At 36.4% G+C, this 20,362-nt stretch overlaps 2 protein-coding genes across 5 annotated transcripts in view; one reads left to right on the top strand and one right to left on the bottom strand.

Moving 5' to 3' along the window:
- The first annotated feature begins 438 nt into the window (after nucleotides 1-438).
- Nucleotides 439-3,956, top strand: Aps (Aps pyrophosphatase). Its single transcript, XM_053751042.1, has 5 exons — nucleotides 439-604; nucleotides 728-876; nucleotides 951-1,106; nucleotides 2,645-2,881; nucleotides 3,739-3,956. The coding sequence occupies exons 2-4, from the start codon at nucleotides 778-780 to the stop codon at nucleotides 2,858-2,860; spliced, it is 471 nt and encodes a 156-aa protein (XP_053607017.1). The 5' UTR covers nucleotides 439-604; nucleotides 728-777; the 3' UTR covers nucleotides 2,861-2,881; nucleotides 3,739-3,956.
- Nucleotides 3,957-4,358: 402 nt separating this feature from the next.
- The window catches only part of LOC128673285 (uncharacterized protein), a 93,793-nt gene continuing 77,789 nt past the window's right edge, over nucleotides 4,359-20,362 (bottom strand). For all 4 annotated transcript variants that reach the window (XM_053751036.1, XM_053751037.1, XM_053751038.2 and 1 more), the window contains 3 exons: nucleotides 7,616-7,709; nucleotides 6,568-6,722; nucleotides 4,359-5,607 (listed from right to left, as the gene is read on the bottom strand). In XM_053751036.1, the coding sequence (XP_053607011.1) occupies nucleotides 5,316-5,607; nucleotides 6,568-6,722; nucleotides 7,616-7,709 (541 nt within the window). In that variant the 3' untranslated portion in view covers nucleotides 4,359-5,315. The remainder of the gene's footprint in view (nucleotides 5,608-6,567; nucleotides 6,723-7,615; nucleotides 7,710-20,362) is intronic.

Below are 20,362 nucleotides of genomic sequence, written 5' to 3'. Positions count from 1 at the left end.
TTTGCAAAGCACAAATCCTGCATCAAGAAAAACATGGCTCCTAATCTGGAAACAGAATTCGGAAACAAAAATAGGTAGGTACAAAATGTTCACGGCGCCGCCGCCCGCCACACATGTTTTTTTCCCTTTTTCAAGCTAATCTAACGTCAGGTTTGGAATGTTTCTCCGCCGTGATTCCCCTAGTGTTTCTAGGCTGCGTGCGGGGCCCTTCTAAATCTTTAGTCTCTAGGTAGGTACAATGTTGCTAAAGTGGCCACAGTGCTGGTTAGTTTGGACTCCGAATATAAAAAACCAATCTAAAATCGTCACCAGGAATCCTGATCCTGAAAATGAGACTATGTAATTAAATGAATAATTAAATATTTCAGAAAACAAGGACGAACAACAAATCAAATATTCATAAAATGGCAACATTCAAATGTACTTCCGGTTGTCAGCTGATAGATTCCCTTTGCTTTGCTTTCCAAACCTATTTCGATTTTCGCAAAGAAAGAAAACGTCAGGCACCATTCAACATGGGCTTATTTTACGCGACTAAAAGCTAGTTATAGCTGAAATATTGCTCTAATTGTAGTGTTATTGTTATTATAGTTTCATTTTACATGTACGTTGTGTAACTTTATTAGTCGAAAATGGATACGTTTATCATAGGATACCTGGGTTATGGCGTTTGTTGATCATTAAAAAATTACGTTCGGTTCATAGTTTACTTTATATTTGATGTCAGTTTTAGGTTTGTGATCGTCTGTTTAGTTCGTGTTTACGTGTATTCTTAAAATGGTGAAGGAGAAACCTAATTCCATAAGGATTTACGATGACGAGGGTTTTAGACGCCGTGCGGCGTGTATATGCGTTCGTTCGGACGCCGAAACCGAGGTTAGTCGATATAATGATGATGTTTGACAAATTCGTGATGTTAAGTGAGGTTAAAATTGGAATCTTATGCGTAGGTGCTTCTTGTGACGTCGTCACGTCGGCCGGATAACTGGATCGTGCCTGGTGGAGGCGTGGAGCCGGAGGAGGAGCCTTCGGTGACGGCCATGCGCGAGGTGCTGGAAGAAGCTGGCGTCATCGGCAAGCTTGGACGGTGCTTGGGAGTCTTTGAAGTGAGGGACATTTTACTATGAACCTTGACCGAACTGTCTAAAATGTATGTTCATGGCACCTTGGTTTGAATAACAAGCATATCATCCATGTTTTATGGTAGATTCAAAACAGCATATTAACATTTTATGAGGTAGATGATATAGTAGATTATTAGATTATCTATAATATCATAGCTTTGAAGTATAATGTTTTAACGAGCTGTGTTCACCCATTCAGTATTCTTCTTAGCCTACCAAGTCATAGTATTCAATGTAAATGAACTTACTAACAGATGCAATGAGTGATTTAATTGGCGTCTGTGAAATAGCAAGTGACCGAGTTAAATGAGCAAACATACTGTGCTGAGCCCACATAAGTGGCAAAATGGTTGAGAATCAATACCAACCTATATAGTATTCTATCATGGTTAGTACTGTGTCTACATTACATAGAGGTATCTAATTATGTTATAAACATTAATTTCATTATTAGGCTTTCAAATTGGCATAACATTATTTTAGTAGATCATAAACAGGTTTTCATTTAAGCTCTCTATTGCAATTTTTTGTTGATGTGGAAATAAATTTGATTTGTGTAAATATTTGAAGTGTCACATGATGGTGCAATATGAGACAACTGTTGCAATTCACTTGCAAGTATTATTACTGAACAAATCAATGTGGCAAACACAACTAATTATCTGCTAAAGGTCTTAAGTTTTAATTCTGCACTTCGATTTTTTATTTTGTTCATATGTAATTTGTAATAGACCACCAAATTCCTCCTAAATCGGATATCGGAGAATCGGATCGCACTTTGGTATTTTCTTACCATCAGACAGCCCACTTTCTTGATTGTGAGTTATAAAAAAAAAACAAAGGCATAAGAACACAATTAGTTTGTTTATGTGTATAAAATCTATGACATTTTATCTCTGTAGGTTTAATATTGGTATGAAAAATCTTATTACCACTTGACATTGTAAATATGTAAATAAACAACAACCTTGGATCATACAGTTCTCTCAGTTGTCTCAGGTAATATAGTGCGATTGTCTGTGTCATTTATATCCAGTGTGTTATTGCTAACACTGGTGTCAGATTTTATTCAAGTCGCCCAAAGGAATGTGACATGACTTTTACGGCCATTTACATCTAGTTAACAAGTATTCGCATATACACTAGTGAACTAAATTGTCCACCAATGTGCAGGTTACCTCACATTGTTTTTCATTTACTGGAAGCAAGTGGTGGTCTATGAAAATTACTATACTTTAGTCAGATTGATATACAAACTCAGGTACAAACTTTAAACACTCTAGCATGGGTGTATCTAGAAATAAACAATTTTAAGTCCCTATGCATATTAATGTGATCTTTCAATGTCACAAGGGCCAAATCTTATTACAATGCTCCTGAATTGCTGTAAGATGGCATAATATAGTCTGTGAGATATTAGCTTCTATAATATTGACTTCTTCTTTTCGAAACATCGGCTGGCCGACTATGATGAAAATATAAAAAGGAAACATTTCAAATTTAAATTTTCCGAATTCCAGAACCGCGAGCACAAACATCGGACTGAAGTATACGTGATGACAGTGACGCAAGAGCTGGCGGAATGGGAGGACTCCAGGCTGATGGGCCGCAAGCGCCAGTGGTTCTCCATCGACGACGCGCTTGCGCAACTCGCGCTTCACAAGCCCATTCAGCGCCACTACTTGCAGCAGTTGCGGCGCTCCAAGCAGAACAAAACAGATGATGTTGGCAGCTAGGACCGCTAAGATTTAAATCAGGTAATTTGTAGGCAAGTACTAGCTCTCCAGTGTAGGTTAAACTTTTGGTTTTGCCACTGCATTGTGCTTTGTTGTTTTGATATTGATATCAGTCGACGTACGTCGAATCTCCATACAATTTCTGCGTTGTCCGTCGACGGACAACACGGTAGCAAGCGCAATGAGACTGCTTTCTTAGTGTTGCTGAAATATTGCCTGATTTTATAAGAAGGCTATGTGCTCATACTTTCATTGCTTGTAATTTTAATTGTATTTAGTTCCTATTACGCCTTGTTAGACACTATCAGTTTCACCTGACCTGTATTTCCGCTGGTACAACAGATTTGAAATCTTGCAAGTCGATGTCAGTTTCCACGACAATGCATTATTACAAATACAAATACAAATTATCAAAAGTATGACAAATGACATGATAAATATTATCATAAGTATAACATGATGGTACAACCAGGATCGGCCCCCGATGAAACCGATCGCCAGCCTGGCGTCGACCCTCCTTGGGGTTTATTCGCTGCTTATAGCTACCTATAGTCGACCGGGCATTATGTCCCTTAATCGCCTATGACATCCACGGGGGGATATATAATGGTCCTGTTCTGCTCGGGCGGAAACCACATGCCACTATCTCTATGGTAAATAAATAATGGACAACACTCGACGGCCCACACTAAGCCCACTTGTATAGCGGGTCCGATGGACGCAAACACAGAAACGCGCACAACATATCCAGAACCGACAAATATTTGTGGTCACATGTATAAATATTTTCCCGGGCTGGGAATCGAAACCAGCACTTCCAGATAGCTACGCCACGAAGGTCAACGTTGTATTAATTTTTGTTTTTACTTCTTTTTCAGAACTGGCTCTCGCCCGCGGCTTCACCACGCTACACACGTAACTCTGTAACATCTTCTTTTTTCTACTTTACGTATATTTTTATACTACAATGGAATAAATGTTAATTTTATTTTGTTAGCATTAAAACGAAAAGACATACGAGCTCTATTTTTATTTAAATTAACATGATTTTTTTCTATTCCTCAATGAGTTTTAAAATAAATTTTATATGGATCTTTTCAAGTTTTTGTTTGACCGACGGACCCAATAGTCTATTATACATATATAGTAAATTTTTAATTATTAATTATTCAAAATATGAGATTTAAATCTAATTCACCCATAAAAACCAATACAGACTTCTTTCGCACAGCTCCATATCAGCAAGATGACGTACACTGAAAAGTGAGCTTTAAAACCGTATGCTATAGACATATTTTACATTGACCACACTCGCTGACATGTTGTCAATGTAAAGTATGTCTACAGAGAAGGCTTTAAAGCTCATTTCAATGAACGTCATCATTTTCGGGTGGGAGTGGATTCGCGTCTCTGTTTTATCTACCATAAAGGAAAAGATGTAAAAAAATTAAACTTGAAATTTTGATTTTGTGGAAAGAGGTTATAAATAAAAAAAAACGAATGTTAATTTTATTTATTGTAAATAAGTTTTCTGACATTATTTATCTGCAGTAAAAGTACCTTTATTGTAGTTATATGAAATCGATATTATTGTCATAAAAAATGCTCCATCAGTTTTATATTCCATTATAAAACTTAGGAATTTATCTATGATATTACTTTCAGGTGTATTATGGTATATTTCAAAATATAATATTTAAAACTAAACACTCTTCGCGAAAATAGGTAATAATATTAATATGGCATTCAATCCAAAGAGCGTGTACGTATGTTAAGAATAAAAACATAAGGATTATTTACATAATAATAAAGTTAATAAATCTTAATCTAAATTACGTCTCTTGTACAGTAACTAGTTTTAGTAAGGTACAAGTAAAAAGTAAAATAAAGTAAGTACAGTCAGCAGCTCATCTACCAGCTACCCAAAATAATAGCAAATTCGTCCCTATTACCTTGTTATAAGGACCATGCAATCTTGACACGCGGCCGACTGTACTTGAATTTCGTAGATACTATATAAATATTTTATTCTTTTATAAAACTTTATTTAAAAATTAGTAAAGCATTTCGGAATCTGTTTCCGTACATATATAATATGTTTATAATAAGTACACTTATTTATCAAACCGGCTATAAGCCGTTAGTTTAAACATTTCTGAGCTGTTCAGGAATAAATAAAACTTACATATTATATTCGTGGTAATATTCCTGACAAATCTTCATATATAAATGGACACGGATATATGAATGAAGATTTTTGTTAATTCAAAGTAAACAATGATATCGATAAGTAAAATAATGTTCTTTTTTATAAATTAATATATTTCCGTAATGCCTTTCTCTTATTGACATTAGATTTAAAAAATGCTCGAAAAAGTGCTGGCCGAAACGCCAGCAACTTAAAAAAAAGAACGTTGCGTTCTAAATACAAATCCGAATAAAGTTAACGGCACAATCAATACCTACTCAACTTGCTTTCTATATCAGAATATCCTTTCGCGCTTTCCCTGTCCGAATATTTCCCATTGTACTTATTGTACCTATCACTGTGCCCGTTTTGGCGGTATGGCTTTTCGCTGGCGCTGTAGTGTATCTCGGAGGGTCCAATGGTCTTGGACCAGTGGTGGGTCCAGTAAAAGTCGTCCGGGTATCGAGGGTATGGGTTCTCCCTGCATAGAACCACGCAGTAGATGAGTGAGCCAAGAAGTGTGATGAAGCCGAATATCAAGAAGACTATGCCTAATATCCTGGAAAATTGAGAAAATAAATATTTTTGTTTAGATATTTTCCGGTCTCGCGCGGGTAGAACCGTAATAAAAATAATAGCCATTACTCAAATAAAACTTTCGTCTATCTCTGTGCCAAATTTCATAAAAATCGATCCAGCCTTTTTTGAGTTTATTCATTCCAAAAAAAAAAAACATAATTTTCTCTTTAGAATGTTAGTATGGATAAGCCAATTGTAATAATTTTCGTAAGCTTTCATCAAATTATATTTTGCATTCTTGTTCATCCTTAAAAATACTTATGAATTACAGTGTTTCTGATTGACACTCCTGGAGTGGAGTTACAGCGCTTATAGATTGCGGTGACCACTTACCATCCAGTGGGCGTGTGGGTTAGTAAGTAGTATAAAAAAGTTATTTGGGACTTCATAGTTCTACTACAGTACGGCGATTATTTTTTTTTTCTGCAAAACCGCGTTTAGAAGGGATATGTGTGTCATTCCAAATTGCTTTTACCGTTAACTTGCCTAAATGTAAAACGATTTTTAATGTTCGTTATTGCCGGAGATTCAATGGTCGTATGGTGACAATGGGACGTCAATGTTGGATTCGTGGGAATTGCTTTTGTTATTTTGTGACCTCTTTGTATGGATTTTGGCGATTTAAGAAAATAGAAAGTAACTCAAAACGTTATCGGATCCTTTCAACGGGAACATACTGAGAGGTTATTATCTTTTGAGTTTGGAATGGCTTAGATTAATTCTGGCACTATTACTTACTTATTACCACTGCACACAGATGGCGCTATATTAATGCTTACCACACAAACAGCGGCTCAAAGAACTGCAGCAGTATGACGAAACCTACCGTGACCTGGATAAGCCCCAGGTTGAGGAGTAGCGCGTGAAGCAACACATGCTTTGCACGTTGACAGAACAGTTTACTACTGCCGCTACTAGATGGCGCTATATGAATCCTTACCACACAAACAGCGGTTCAAAGAATTGCAGCACGATTACGAAGCCCAGCGTGACCAGGATAAGGCCCAGGTTGAGGAGCAGCATAAGGCAACACATGCCCTTCACATTCGGGCAGAATGGGTTCGGCGCAGCCATTGCGTCCACTTTCACCCCGGCCTGGAAGGATATGTCAAAACTTTAATAGTATTGCATTATTATTCGTATGTTGTCTCCTATATTGCATTTTTGTATGTTGTCTTAAGTCATGTCAGAAGCCTTTAAGGCGACTTGAATAGAATCTTACACAAGTTTTATCAATAACACACTCTCGATAACAAATGAATATCCGAAAAGTGTGTGTGACGTGAAAAAGTGCCTGTGAAGGTCTAATTTCTAAATAAAGAATGATTTTGATGTGGAAGAAAAAAGGTGGAAAGCGGACACTGGGCTCCGACGCGATGGCGACAGAAGAAACCGGATACATTTTGACATACACAATAACACCAGTCAAATTGATAGGAGATAGGTAGGTACTTAGTCTAGGCTAGGCAGTTACCAAGAATTTTCGGAGGAAGCCTTTTGTTTTGTAGGTAATATGTTGTAGATGAACTAACTTTTCTAGCGTGTGATTCCGCTCTATTAGAACCCTCATATCCTAATGTCGTACAAGGCGATTAAGCAACTCGGCTGTTAATGGGTGGTTCGCAGAGCGTTTCGACCGCTGCGGTCGCGTTGTCATTACAATTTTTCAAATTTTAACAAAGACAAGAATGAGTTTTACTATATGACTTTACATCAATTACTCTGTAGTAATGTCAATTTTATGAATGATTGATTTTGGAAATGATTCCTTTCTCAAGAAAATTGACGGATTGTAATGACCGCGCGCTGCGGTCGAAACGCTCTGCGAACCACACTGATAGGCAATGAGCCTTCTTAAGAAGAGTTGACGTCGGGCGGTTGGTTCTTCAGCCGTATCTACAAAATTTTAAAGTTATTTTTCACGCCGGGCTACACGGCGTCACAGCCAATTGCGGGGAACACGTGAAGATGAAAGAGATTGGGCTTACTTTTCTAGAAACTTTGGATCTGTGTGTGGAGGCGACAGATGGCGCCACCGCGCTCCTGTACGAGTACACGCTCCTCGGCGCTCGTGATTGCCGGCTGAAACAAAAGTGGATATTTGTTTATTACCATTGCGTACTTTGTATGAGTGAGTGTTATTTATCGCAATGAAAAACAGCAATGTATGCCGAATCCGTCTAAGTTCGGTGAACTTTTCCAGGATAATAATTGAAGCCGGGCATTTCAATTTCACTTTTCTACCACAAACAAGTCAGTATCGTGCCGCATCCGTTCTGCGCATGCGCCGCCTATTGAGAGTCAATCGCTTATTTCGATGTCGCTTCGATCACGATCACGACTGGAGACAGGTGGAGTTGAAAGAAAGTGTTATGTTTTGTTTTTGTTTTTACAAACTTTTATTCAAAATTCACCTATCTCTATAAACAAATCTTGCAAGTTTCACCTACTTCCTACACTGTTGAAATTTTCTAAGTCGCTTCCATGAAAATACATTATTATGATAAGCATGACCAGATGATGCGTTCAGGATCGGCTTCCAACGAGGCTCCTTAATGGTTTATAGCACCTATATTTTTTGTTTCGCGTTGTAATTGTAATATGTTTTGTGAATATTTTATTGAAGATTAACCTATTTTCTTTTCTATTGTTTCCTACAATCTCTCTGACGATATCAAAAGCTTGTAACAGAAATGTCATTTTTGTAAAAAAAAAAAGACTCGTTTAAATTAATTCGTTGTAAATCAGGTAGGCAAAGATTCCACATTTAATTTAAAGCCGATAATGTAATTAAATAGTTCAGTATTCAGCCGAATATTAGATCTAAACCTTAATTCATCTCGACAGTAAGTTGAAATCGTGAAGATAAACTCGAAATGATTTTGCAATCGTTTTGATATGAACGCGCAAACCATTGAATAGCCTCTGTTGACAAATGATGATACGTAGACACTTAGGTATAAATGGTCACGATTTCTTCATTTTAGCACAAGGCCAATATCAAAAATAATTTTCTTTGCTCACTCGATTAATTAAATTTTGTAACATTACCACAAATATCTACTAAGTTTATGAATGGCTCCAACGAAAACCTTTAGAATAATATGAATGAAGTACCTACTAAAGGCTCGTCCCGGATTCGCTTGGGTGAAACTATAATGGAAAAGTAGCCTATGTTACGCTTGAAGGTTTCATCTGTCTCTGTGCCAAATTTCATCAAAATTGGTCCAGTTTTTTATGTTTATTCATTACAAACAAAAATACATGTAAATCTTTTCTCTTTACAATATTAGTAAGGAAGTAAGTATAGATTTATACAGACTGAAGATTTTAGCTTTGAGCTTACTTTGAGGTATTATGGAACAATACTAATAATTTGGTATATATATATATATATATAGTACCTACCCCTTATCTACTTTATACTAGGTACCTAAGTACTTATTATTTATATATCGAGTTACATGAAAACGCAGACTTTAGTTTTTTATCTATAGGTACCTACTTATGCAGGCACATAATACAATTTATTTACTATTACATCATAATTACTTATGACATTTTAAATAACATTTAAATAAACTTTTTAATGCTATTTCATTAAACAACACAAAGGTAACAAAGAAAATATTTTTTTATGCGAAAAACAAAAACACGTTTTCCGTTTCGTGTAAATTTAACTTAATTTTTTAGCGCCCTTCGCACTTTCCAATAATTTCGAGCAGTTGTTGATAACACCATGCCAACATTAATTTTCAATTGTCACATAATTGAATAATTTCATTGGTCAAAATGTTTATTTTTAACGTTTAACAATCACTCACTATTGTTAGTCTAGCACAAATAAATCGCTTGTTTCCTGAACACGTGACAGAATATAAATATTATCAACTTAGGCTGCGCGCACATTGTTACAACCTAAAATGGCTATTATAGCTATTTTAGGTGACTTCCCAAAGACGGTAACCGTAGTGTTTCACACCTCCAAGGTAATGCTAACAACGACCAAAAACTTTAAGGATGTTAACAATGGTTTCCTTGTGTTGTTGTCACTTTGTAGATATCTCCGGCCGGCTCCATACTATCGTCGAATTCGGGCAGATGCCGACGCGAATTTACGTAGATTGCGTCTTTTGGATGAGTGCTTTTATTTATCGCAACGAAAAACCAGCAATGTATGCCGAATCCGTCAAAGTTCGGCGAACTGTTCCGCTATATTGTGGAGACGGCATATTAATATACGAGAGACCACCCTTTTGGCATGATATGACCAACACTGTTTGAATGAGTTTCTTCTCAGCATTGGTCGTTCCAAAATGCCAGGTGTTTATAGCTTTTTGAGAAATACTATTAATTTAAATTTTTGCGAGTTAAGGCAATCATAAAAAATCTGTTATACCTAGGTACTTACAGTATCTTGATACTGTATAATAGATTTTGTATTTAAGTCTAAAGCCTTTTATCGAAAAAAACCAAGATGTGCCAAACTCGAAGGCCACGTTTATCTGTTGGGCTACTTAAATACACAAAATAAATAAAATACACACTAATACATATAGTGACAGGAAAGATTGCTAGCTCATCGCGTATGGGAATAATCTCCAGTTTATGACCCTTTCCCTTGATTGGCTTTTATAATCTGCGTGAAATATAGTAGTAGAGTAGAGTTGCATATAAAAGCATACATAATATTATATTTTGTGAGGATGATACATAGTTAAAAATAAATCTAATCTAATAAAACTTGTCTCAGGACGTATGCTATTTGTAGTCTAATAATTGCAGCTAGTAATACGTAGATTTGTTTAGATACCTAACTAAATTACAGTTGTACAAGGCAGGTTGACTTTGGTTACGACTGTAATTTAGAACTTCAAGAAAATCCTCTGACAAATGATGTTATGAATGTTGGCGAAAGATAAATAATACTAATTATTATATATGTCATCAAAGGCAATTAGGTTTCTACGATGTTTTTTGTCCTTAAAGGAGGACATAAAAAAAATTGTAAGTAAATAACCAAATGTGTTGCTTAGTTATGTTAACAAATGGTATCAAATTTCCCCTGATACTCTCCCCAAATTGCACATGACTAATTCTACGATTTTACAAGTCTATGCTTTTTTTAGTTTCACCTGTCTCGATGTTTGTCTGTCTGTTATCAAATCTTGCAATGAATTTAATTTCATCTACTTGTTATATAGAGATCAGTTTACATGACAACGAATTATTATGATATACGTGACCTGATGGTGCACTCAGGAAAGGCTCCCGAAGAGGGAACGGTTTACTGCACGGGCATAATTGTTTTAACGACTACCAGTATTATAGTCGCATCAGAACCAATGTATAGGTTTCCTAACAAATTCTCTCACCGTAAATAGACTTGGTGCTGGTAAGTAATAAATAACATTACAAAAATATTTTAAAAATAAAAGTAAAAAATTGTGTGTGTAGCCAGCCTTACATTACAAGAAGCCTACAGGCAACTAAGTATACAAATCATTTCCAATTCAACCATTATTTTTTCTGACAAGAAAGTTTTCAATCAACGGTACTACAAAAAAAAAACGTTAACGACGCACAATCCTCTTAGTCATCGTACAAACAAATATTTATAAAGATGTCAGGTTTGAAGATACAGGACAAAAAGTACTTAATAATGTACCTATTTGGATGCAGTAGCCATCATTGAGGGCTTGGTGATTTGTCATCCTACTGGTTGGAAAAAAAGCTTTTGATTTTTTTCGTTGGCTTGCTAGGAGGAGCTCCATGGCGCAGTGGTAATTATTTGTCTTTAATTTTGGCCTCTGTGCTTCGCAAGGCACGTTAGGCCATTGGTCCCTGAAGCAAATACGCTTTGGGCCTGCGTGGTGATGGTCATGGCCCATAGGTACCTCTTATCCATGTATATAGAAGGCCAGTGCTATAGCAGTGGAAAAGATTAAATGGCCGATTTAATGAGATAAACGATGCTTGATGTCGATAGTCTGTGGAAATCTACGAATGCTGGATACTACATATTTTCTTGCCAGAATCAAGCCATTATTCGATGGCTCCATCAGAAACTGCCAACAAGTCAGCCCGAGTACCTACAGGTGTTTGGGCACACGGGACAGGCGAACAGATGAACCATAGATTGCGGGGAGAAACCACTTATTATGACCATCTTAGGTAGTCGGAAGAGTCATGTCAGATGCCTTTAGGCGACTTTAATAAAATCTTTGTAATAACCACACATTACATACGTAATGTTTTTATACATATCTAAAGAAAAATATGAAGCCAAGATGCATTTAGGCGACTTGAATAAAATCTTTGTAATAATACACTCGATAAGATGTTGAAGTTGGTATGTGACGCCACGAAGACAGAGTCTTCAAAATAAACCTTTATTTCATAACGACCAAACCAACCTGCCTGACTACCTTTTGTGGGAATGCTCTTGTTGCCTTTTTGGCTGTAAAGGCTTTTTATTAGTTTTTATCCCTGTCTTCTCGTGAGACATCCGTGAGGATATATGAAGAGGTTGTATTTTTAGGGTGGCAGGGCGAAACCACATGCTAAATATATAATGGATGAGTTTTAAAATACTTTCGGAGACACTCAATTTTTATATTATGTCGACAATTTAATTTAGAAGAGCACTACATTGTTACTTAAGGTACAAACTACGTAAGTGATAACAGTTTCACACAGTGGTTCTACCCTTATTTAGATTAGTATGGCTACTTGCGACTATTCTGAAGCCAAAGGTTAAGTAAGGCGTGCTAGAATTTCCTAAGTATAGTGTTGTTATTCACTATACTGTCACGATTTCTATTTAGACTTATTCTAAAGCAAACACGAAATAATATAGGATTTCAGAATGACGTAGGTATCTACTAGTTACAAAAAAGTAAAAATGGAACCCTGAACGTCAACTTTGACGTTATATTTATCTTCTAAAATGCGAACTTAAAATGTGTTGTGATGCAAGTATGTGATATCAAAGGAATCATTTCCTTTCTTTCTTGAGACCGAAATCAATTTTGGTACAATTATACAACTCGGTCCAGAGTCGGAGAGTATTAATTTATATAAATGAATTTGTAAAACATCATTCATTGACTAATTTTTACATCAAATAAAATATATAGGTATTTTTAGGTATCAAATAAAATTAATGTTTGGATTAACTGACCGCTATTTCCATGGATCTGATGCAACAACGTACTTCCCGCCAAAATAAATAAATATATATTAGGACAAATCACATAGATTGAGCTAGCAGCCCCAAAGTAAGTTCGAGACTTGTGTTATGGGATACTAACTCAACGATACTATATTTTATAACAAATACATATATAGATAAACATCAAAGACCCGGGCCAATCAGAAAAAGATCATTTTCCATCATGACCCGACCGGGGATCGAACCCGGGACCTCTCGGTTCAGTGGTAAGAATTTTACCACGGCGCCACCGAAGTCGTTTCGTTCGAGGAATTCCCAACATAATCTAGAAGGTAGATCTAAAACCGAGACAAAAACTCCATCAGAATTACGAAATAGATCATAAACAACACTAATAGCCATGGCGGAGTTTCCCGACACCATAGCTAATTCCATTTACTTTCTACTCGCGTCCTTGGAGTTTCTTAGGAATTCTTAGACCAGTTATCACGTTAAGTATTGCCTAATATTATATTTATTTGTCTACAAACTATATCTATGTTATTCTCCAGCTTATCTATCTTCACATCAAAAATCATATCATACACACATACAAACAAACACACTTTCATTTAACAAGACTTACGTCTGCCGAGTCTAAATATATATCGCCTTTGAAAAATATATAACATATTTCATATGACATTTAATTGTAAACTATCGGCCCTCCCAGTTTCGTTCGGGTAAAACCATAATTTAAAAAAATGCTATTCCTGTTACTCCAGAAGATTTCGTCTGTATCTCTGTCAAGTTTCATCAAAATCAGTCCAGTAGTTTTTAGTTTAGTACCGATTGAAAACACTACCGCTCTGGATTTTTATATATTCATTATTTGTTTCTATATCTTTTGTAAATAGGTAAGGTTATTTGCCTTTTTATTTTGTGCAGCAAATAACAAAAATAGAACATTGTGAGCAAATAATGACAATAGAAAAAAAAATCAAATTCTCACGGGAGCGAAGTCCGGGCGCACTATTAGTTCATAGTGTGAAACCAAATTAATGGTCTTGCCTCTAGGCGTGACGGCACCCTAATTTGGGAGGATCCTGGATTTTTTAACGTAATGTAAAGTAACTCCATCTTGGGGCATGACGAAGTCTTTGGTGGCGCCGACGATCGACATCATAATTTGGTTTTTATTGGAGTCGTGATAGTGTACTGCGTCCACACTTTTACCACGATTCCAAGTTGATTAGCAACGCGGTGTCATAGTCGAGCGACGAGCGCAACTAGGAGCGGGACAACGCGACTACGCGATGAGACAGTCATTCCGGCTACACACTATACAATTCAACTTCCAAAATTTCCAATTTTTTGCGGATTCGTATACATTGCTGGTTTTTCATGGTGGTAAATAAAAGGAGGTATTCCTCGAAGTGTCTTTTAGCAACTAAATGGTTACGCTTCGAGTTACTAAAGGTGCGCTTAGAGGAATATTTTAATATACCGGAGCTCTAACTACGCAATGTTCATTCTTCAGTATCCGTCGCGTATTGCGATAGTGTCTAGCATCAAATTGACTTAAGGATATGTTGTCACTGTAATCTTACAGACGCGCAGCGTCGTGTCGCGTACTGCCGTTCACCTAGGACGCTTAACAGTGGCACTGATTATATACAAGAAACTTGTTTATTCCACCAGTTCCATAGGCTCTTTCTTATCTGAGTATATTCCCGGTTTCTTACTTAGCCTTAAAGCGTCGGACTCCAATGTCCGCTTTCACTTCTTCCGATGTCTAAAAATAAGTCTTAAGCCCAAACCTCGCTCCTGTGAAAACTTCAGGATGGAAACTTTGTTGTTTAATTTCCGTTTTAATTGTATCTCTTTTAGCTATGATTGTACCGGTGTTCTTATATAGAAGTACGAACGATTTTTCGTCAAAGAGTGAGAAATATCCAAAATCGGAAGATTTATGAACAAAAGGCATTGAAACACGCAATAAATCAGAAAACGCAGAAATTCAACCAATATAAGTCATACCGACGACACAATGATGCCGCAGCCGGGAATCGAACCTAAACATCAGCGTAAGACTCGTTCCTGTCTCGCTACGATCCTAATTCCTCACTCACACGTTAAGACTAAAAATTTTGGAGAAATTCGTGGCAGATGAGAAGGTAAGGTAAATAAATACCTAGATACCTAATAGGTACCAAAATAGTACAAGAAGTATAAGTTTCGACAAACAATTAGTTCTGCCCTATTTGAGAATGTTAATATTACCTATTGCCCATAGGCAATATCATCATATAACATCCAATATCAGTTTTCGGGCTATCGACTCTAGAATATTATAAGGATTCGATACATTTCGACCACGAAGACGTCAAGAATGAAGTATGAAATGTACTTGTGATTCTTCAACCTTGATGACCTTCCACCGTTTGGATCTACATTTGGCAATCACACTATCTATTGGTGAAAATGGCCTGAAAATACGTGCAGTCGTTTTTGAGTTTATCGCGAATAGACAGACAGAGACTTTGTTATATAATATGTAAGGATAGGGTTAGGTAATACTTATTTAAAATTTTAGTGCAGTGAATAGGGAATGGGGCGAATTGTGACTAAAACATGCGATTTATTGACCTCAACCAAGCTAATCTGGATTCAACGTCGCTTCGCGGTTGTGGGTCAAACGGTATTCCACACAATTCGTATACAATAAAAGTTGTTGGCGTATTATAATATGGGCACCTAGTAAAACGCATGCTCTCTCTTTCTACTCCTAGCGAGTCCCAGTTACATTCTTGGCTGTGACGCCCCGAACCACGTAGAATTAATCCTGTAAATTTTGATTATTTGACGGTGATTTTATACCTTACTGACGTCAATATGTGAATGCTGTTGTTGTCTATCAGCTGTTGAGACTTCTTTTATTCCTTAGTTGTCACATCCGTGGGTAAAAGAATGGTCTTATTGGTCCTATTCTAGGGCGGGAAGAATACGCCTGCCTACTGACAATATTAATTATTGGGCTTTTTGGCTTTAAAGACGTGACTTGTATCTGTACAAGTTTATTTGTTAGATAAATTAAAAAAATTTCTTTCCCGACTTAACCGACTTTCAATATTCATTTCGCTACAACCTTTTGAACGGCTGAACCGATTTTCATGAAACATGGCTAAGAACACTCGAGATAAGATTATCTTTGACACCAAAAAACTAAACGAAAATCGGTTCATCCGTTTGGGAGTTACGATGCCACAGACATATACACAGATAAAAAGAGAGACACATTAAACTTATAACACCCCTATTTTTTGCTGGGGTTAAAAATGGAATGACGTGTATATTTTTAGCTTTTTTATTTTCCTCAAATGCTACTCTTTGGCTATCCAACCAATTTATCAGTAAACAAATATGATAAAGCGTCTACGTTGATGCGAGTGAAACCGTAGCCTAAAGCTAGTGATAAATAAAACGTCATAATTCTAGAAAGCCTGCGTTGACAGCCCATCTTGTGATTTGCGGTCAAACGGTTCCTTAACCTCGCCAATAAACTACGAAGGAGGTTATTTAAGGCCCTATCCCCACTTCATTTCTTTTATATCGAGCGTGTTACTGCTAACATTGGTGTCAGATTTTTTTCAAGTCGTCTAAAGATATCGACAATGTTTTTTAGGACGTTGCATACACAATAGTACTCGTAAACTAAATATGCAGACACATTATCGCACACATTGCTATTTACACCTCACCATCGAGTAGATTTAAAGTGAGACGCATTGAACCAATCACAGTGCGCCATTGTGACGCAACGGCAACCACACTGCAATGTGATTAGTTCGCTGCGTCTCACTTCGAATCGATGTTAAATGCAATCCCGCACTAACCCCTCTGGTCTGTCTTAGTTCTACTCGCTTCTCGCTTGTCATCGCCGATGAGACAAGTACCATATACCATGCTTATACTAACGTCAGTCTATGTATACTGCATCCTCAAATTGTATATGAGATGATTGCAATTTATTTGGTACATAATTCTTAAGTGTTTTTGATGTATGTTTGCAAAACTTAATAAAAATATCCATGAACAGCACACGCTTACTTTTAAGGCTAAAAAAACTATGATACCCAAAATATTTTGTGACTTATTTTTTTATGATTAATAAAGTAAGTACTTACCTATATGTATAGTGTCTAGCTAGTCTAAAATTCAAATATTAGAGCCGTTTTTTTTAAATGTATTTTGTATTTTTTTGACTTTTGTAGATTGCTGCCACATTTCTATTATGACGATGTGTCATTCGAATTAATTACGAACTATACATTGCAATATCTAAACAAAAAGCAGCCTTTGGACGCATGTAAAACCGCGCGTGTCATAAGCGCGTGGCTTGCTTTATGGTCTAGGGTCTTCAGAATACAAATCAAATCGATTATTCAGAAATTAGGCCTTCACAGGCACTTTTTCATGTCATATTCTAAACTAGCTCTTGCATACAACTTCGTTCGCGTGACCGAACAATTGTTGGTAAGGAGTCAAAATTATTAGAGAAATTTAATTGTCTGTAGGGAATGGGGCATTCATCATCATTGGGGCATATATCTTGTGTATAACGCATATATACACAAGATGTATATATGTGCAATACATACAGAAGATGTTCATCAGACTGAAAAACTATATTTACCAAAGCTACAAACTACTAGCTACTATTTTGCGACTAACCTATGTCTACCCCGTGAGAGATAAAAACCTGATACTATATCTGAACCTAAGTACCACTAAGTACTTGTTATAGTCTTTCAATAAACAACAATAGTGGTATAAGTACATTAAAGTAGCGAGCGGCGTATTAGAGTTACTGATATTGAAATCGGCACGCCTTGAGGCGGTCACGTTGGCTGCACTTATTCAGACAATGGTTCCAAGTCGCCTGTTTATTGGATTGTCATTTGTAAGTGAAACTTTGATCTAAATAATACTTTTTATGACCCTCCTTCTGTCTAAATCTCCTAGTGTATAGGAGAAGAAGAAGAAAGAAGAGAAAATCGAATCATCCGTCTAGGTCCTAGATGAATTTACCGATTTTGATCTCCGAGTTTCTCACCCTTTTTCATTCTAGCGAGTTCGCGATTTTTTTTATACTACTTGCTATTGCCACAGCTGTTGCCCATAGTTCTGTCTACAGTAACCTAAATTTGATCTCGGGTTATTAACTATATCTACACCAAATTTCATCAAAGTCGGCCTAGCGGTTTAGCTGTGATAGAGTGACAGATCTCATTTGTAACATTCATATAAAATAATGTATGCACATCAAAAGGTAAAAATGTGATGCTTGCGTAAAATTTTCGTTTAGGCGTTATGTGTTTACTAACTAAAAGTGGATTGCACCAGCCAACTTTGACGTTAACTTTAATATGCGCGCCGGCGTCGTCTTTTCGATTAAATGACGTACTTTGCGGTTTTTTCGGCGCAGTTTAAAGATAACGTCAAAGTTGACTGGTGTAAATGCAAACGTAACAATTTAGAGGTATATAGGTAGATTATAGCTGAAAAAAAATCATAAATTTCAAAGAACATGTTGGTAATAATAAACATCTTTAACAGGAAAGTAATATAGAATGTTATTAACTTTCAAGTGCTTGCGTAAATTGAAACCTAGTTGACGTAAACGCGGATATTCTGTGAAGAAGATAATTTTATAATAAATAACCCGAGTAATGTTAATAAGGTTTGCGTACGTATAATGTTAGAAATAAGCAGTGTTCTGGCAACACCGCAAGCTATTTTATGGTAACACCGCGACGAGTTCTGAGAAATTTATTATTCATAAAATGTTCCTTTTATCGAAAATAAAGAGCGGCAAAAATTACGTTAGTATAGTTAGTGTCAACGACTAGGCGTGTAGCTTAGGTCGCATAAATAGAATCAATACACAACCTTTTTGTCGATGTGTGAGGCGATTAAGACGACAACGACAGTTCCGAGAGACAAATCAGAACCTTCAAATTAAAAAAATAATATTTTACGCAGACCCCAGGCCACACAGCCGCAAATACAACCGGTAACACGCGAGAGCGTGTAACAATATAACTAAAACAAATTACGTACGATAACATGACGCAGAATTGTGAAAATGATTAACACATATAAAATTAAACGTTTCCAGGAAAAAGCTACCTACACAAAATATATAGCTATAGAAAACTCCTTGTCATTTAATCAAATAATTTTAAGTGGGCCTAGCCAAGTAGATATGAGAGAAATCATATAAAAATTGGGATATTCTATAACTCTCTAGAAGGTCTTAAAAATTTTAGGATTTATTTTTATAACGATTACAGGAGAACGATAAAAAAAAAACTATTTATCTGTTTAATTCTCAGACCTACATGTTGATTTAGCCCACTAAGTACTTACCTTTCTGCAGTCACGGGTTCACACCGAAGGGCAAGCAATGCCTCTATAATTACGATGGGGCGTGACGTCTTAATCTAGGATGGTATTGGCATGAGGTTAGTTATAGCTGGTAATGACTAGACCGAAATGTCAGCGGGTCCTGACTATTGAAGCGAATATTTGCAGTCTTTAAATTGTTAGTTCTCAAAAAGTGGAGAAACGATTTCTGAATAGGAAAGAAATGAGGCATTATAAAATAAAGCCTGAACCTATTGGCTTAGGTCTGAGTTTTAATACGATTAAATGCTCTTAATAAACTATTATTCAAGTATCAGAACTCAAAACTCGGACGAGAAAAGAGGAATTATAAATATAAATATATTAATCATGACGCATCAGTGTAAATTTTTATTCATTTTTGGTTGTGTTACGTAATATTTTTTAAGCTTCTTAGATGCACGATTGATTTTAACGATCAGAACAAAATTAATGGTCATCGAATTTAGGTGTGGTGATATGGCAAATAATCAATCCAATGTCAAAACAAATGGTGTGCCTTGCGATGACTAGTGTATATAGGTATTACTCTAGTGCTAATAGTCCAAGGTGGGTAATCTCCAGCAATCAGTCAGGGCCGAAGCCCCGTTTGTCTCAAGAGTCCTCGATTCGCCTGAATCGAGCAACGGCGCTCGAAACGTGGTCAATTGCGGACCCTCTTCGCGAATATGCATCGTGTGTACACACGGGCGGGAAAACGCCGTGTTTCTAGATATATTTCAATGCACCTAAAAAGTTCCCGACTGGAATAAATTTATCGGCCATTTCAATTTTAACGACCCATTTAAATTATCTGAAACGATACTTTAAATGACTCGTAAGCTTAACAAAACCTCGTTTTATCAATAAAACAATTTGTGGCTCGTTCATAAATAAATTCAGCGACAAGTCGATGAAATTAAATATAATGTTCCATAACGTTACCATTCCAAATCTGTTGTTTTTTGCCTGTGTGTATATATAATATTTTTTAATTTGAGTTTACATCGTGATGCCCAATTAGGTTAAAAAGCAAAGTAATTTTTGTTTCTTTATAGCGCAAAAACGCTGCGTTCAGACCGCTCGTGTACAAAAATTAAAAGCTCTAAACAAAACCTTCGTATTAAACGCCTGG

Source organism: Plodia interpunctella, chromosome 10 (assembly GCF_027563975.2).
Source record: "Plodia interpunctella isolate USDA-ARS_2022_Savannah chromosome 10, ilPloInte3.2, whole genome shotgun sequence".
Classification (NCBI taxonomy): Eukaryota; Metazoa; Arthropoda; class Insecta; order Lepidoptera; family Pyralidae; genus Plodia; species Plodia interpunctella.
Note: the sequence above shows the minus strand (reverse complement) of the source record. Positions and strands in the feature narration are given on the sequence as shown.

Bases quoted from the DNA above. Each gene is read 5' to 3' on its own strand.
- Aps (XM_053751042.1), top strand. From the start codon at position 778: ATGGTGAAGGAGAAACCTAATTCCATAAGGATTTACGATGACGAGGGT. The intron at 877-950 runs GTTAGTCGATAT...TCTTATGCGTAG, and splicing joins GTTCGGACGCCGAAACCGAG to GTGCTTCTTGTGACGTCGTC. The intron at 1,107-2,644 runs GTGAGGGACATT...TCCGAATTCCAG, and splicing joins GGTGCTTGGGAGTCTTTGAA to AACCGCGAGCACAAACATCG.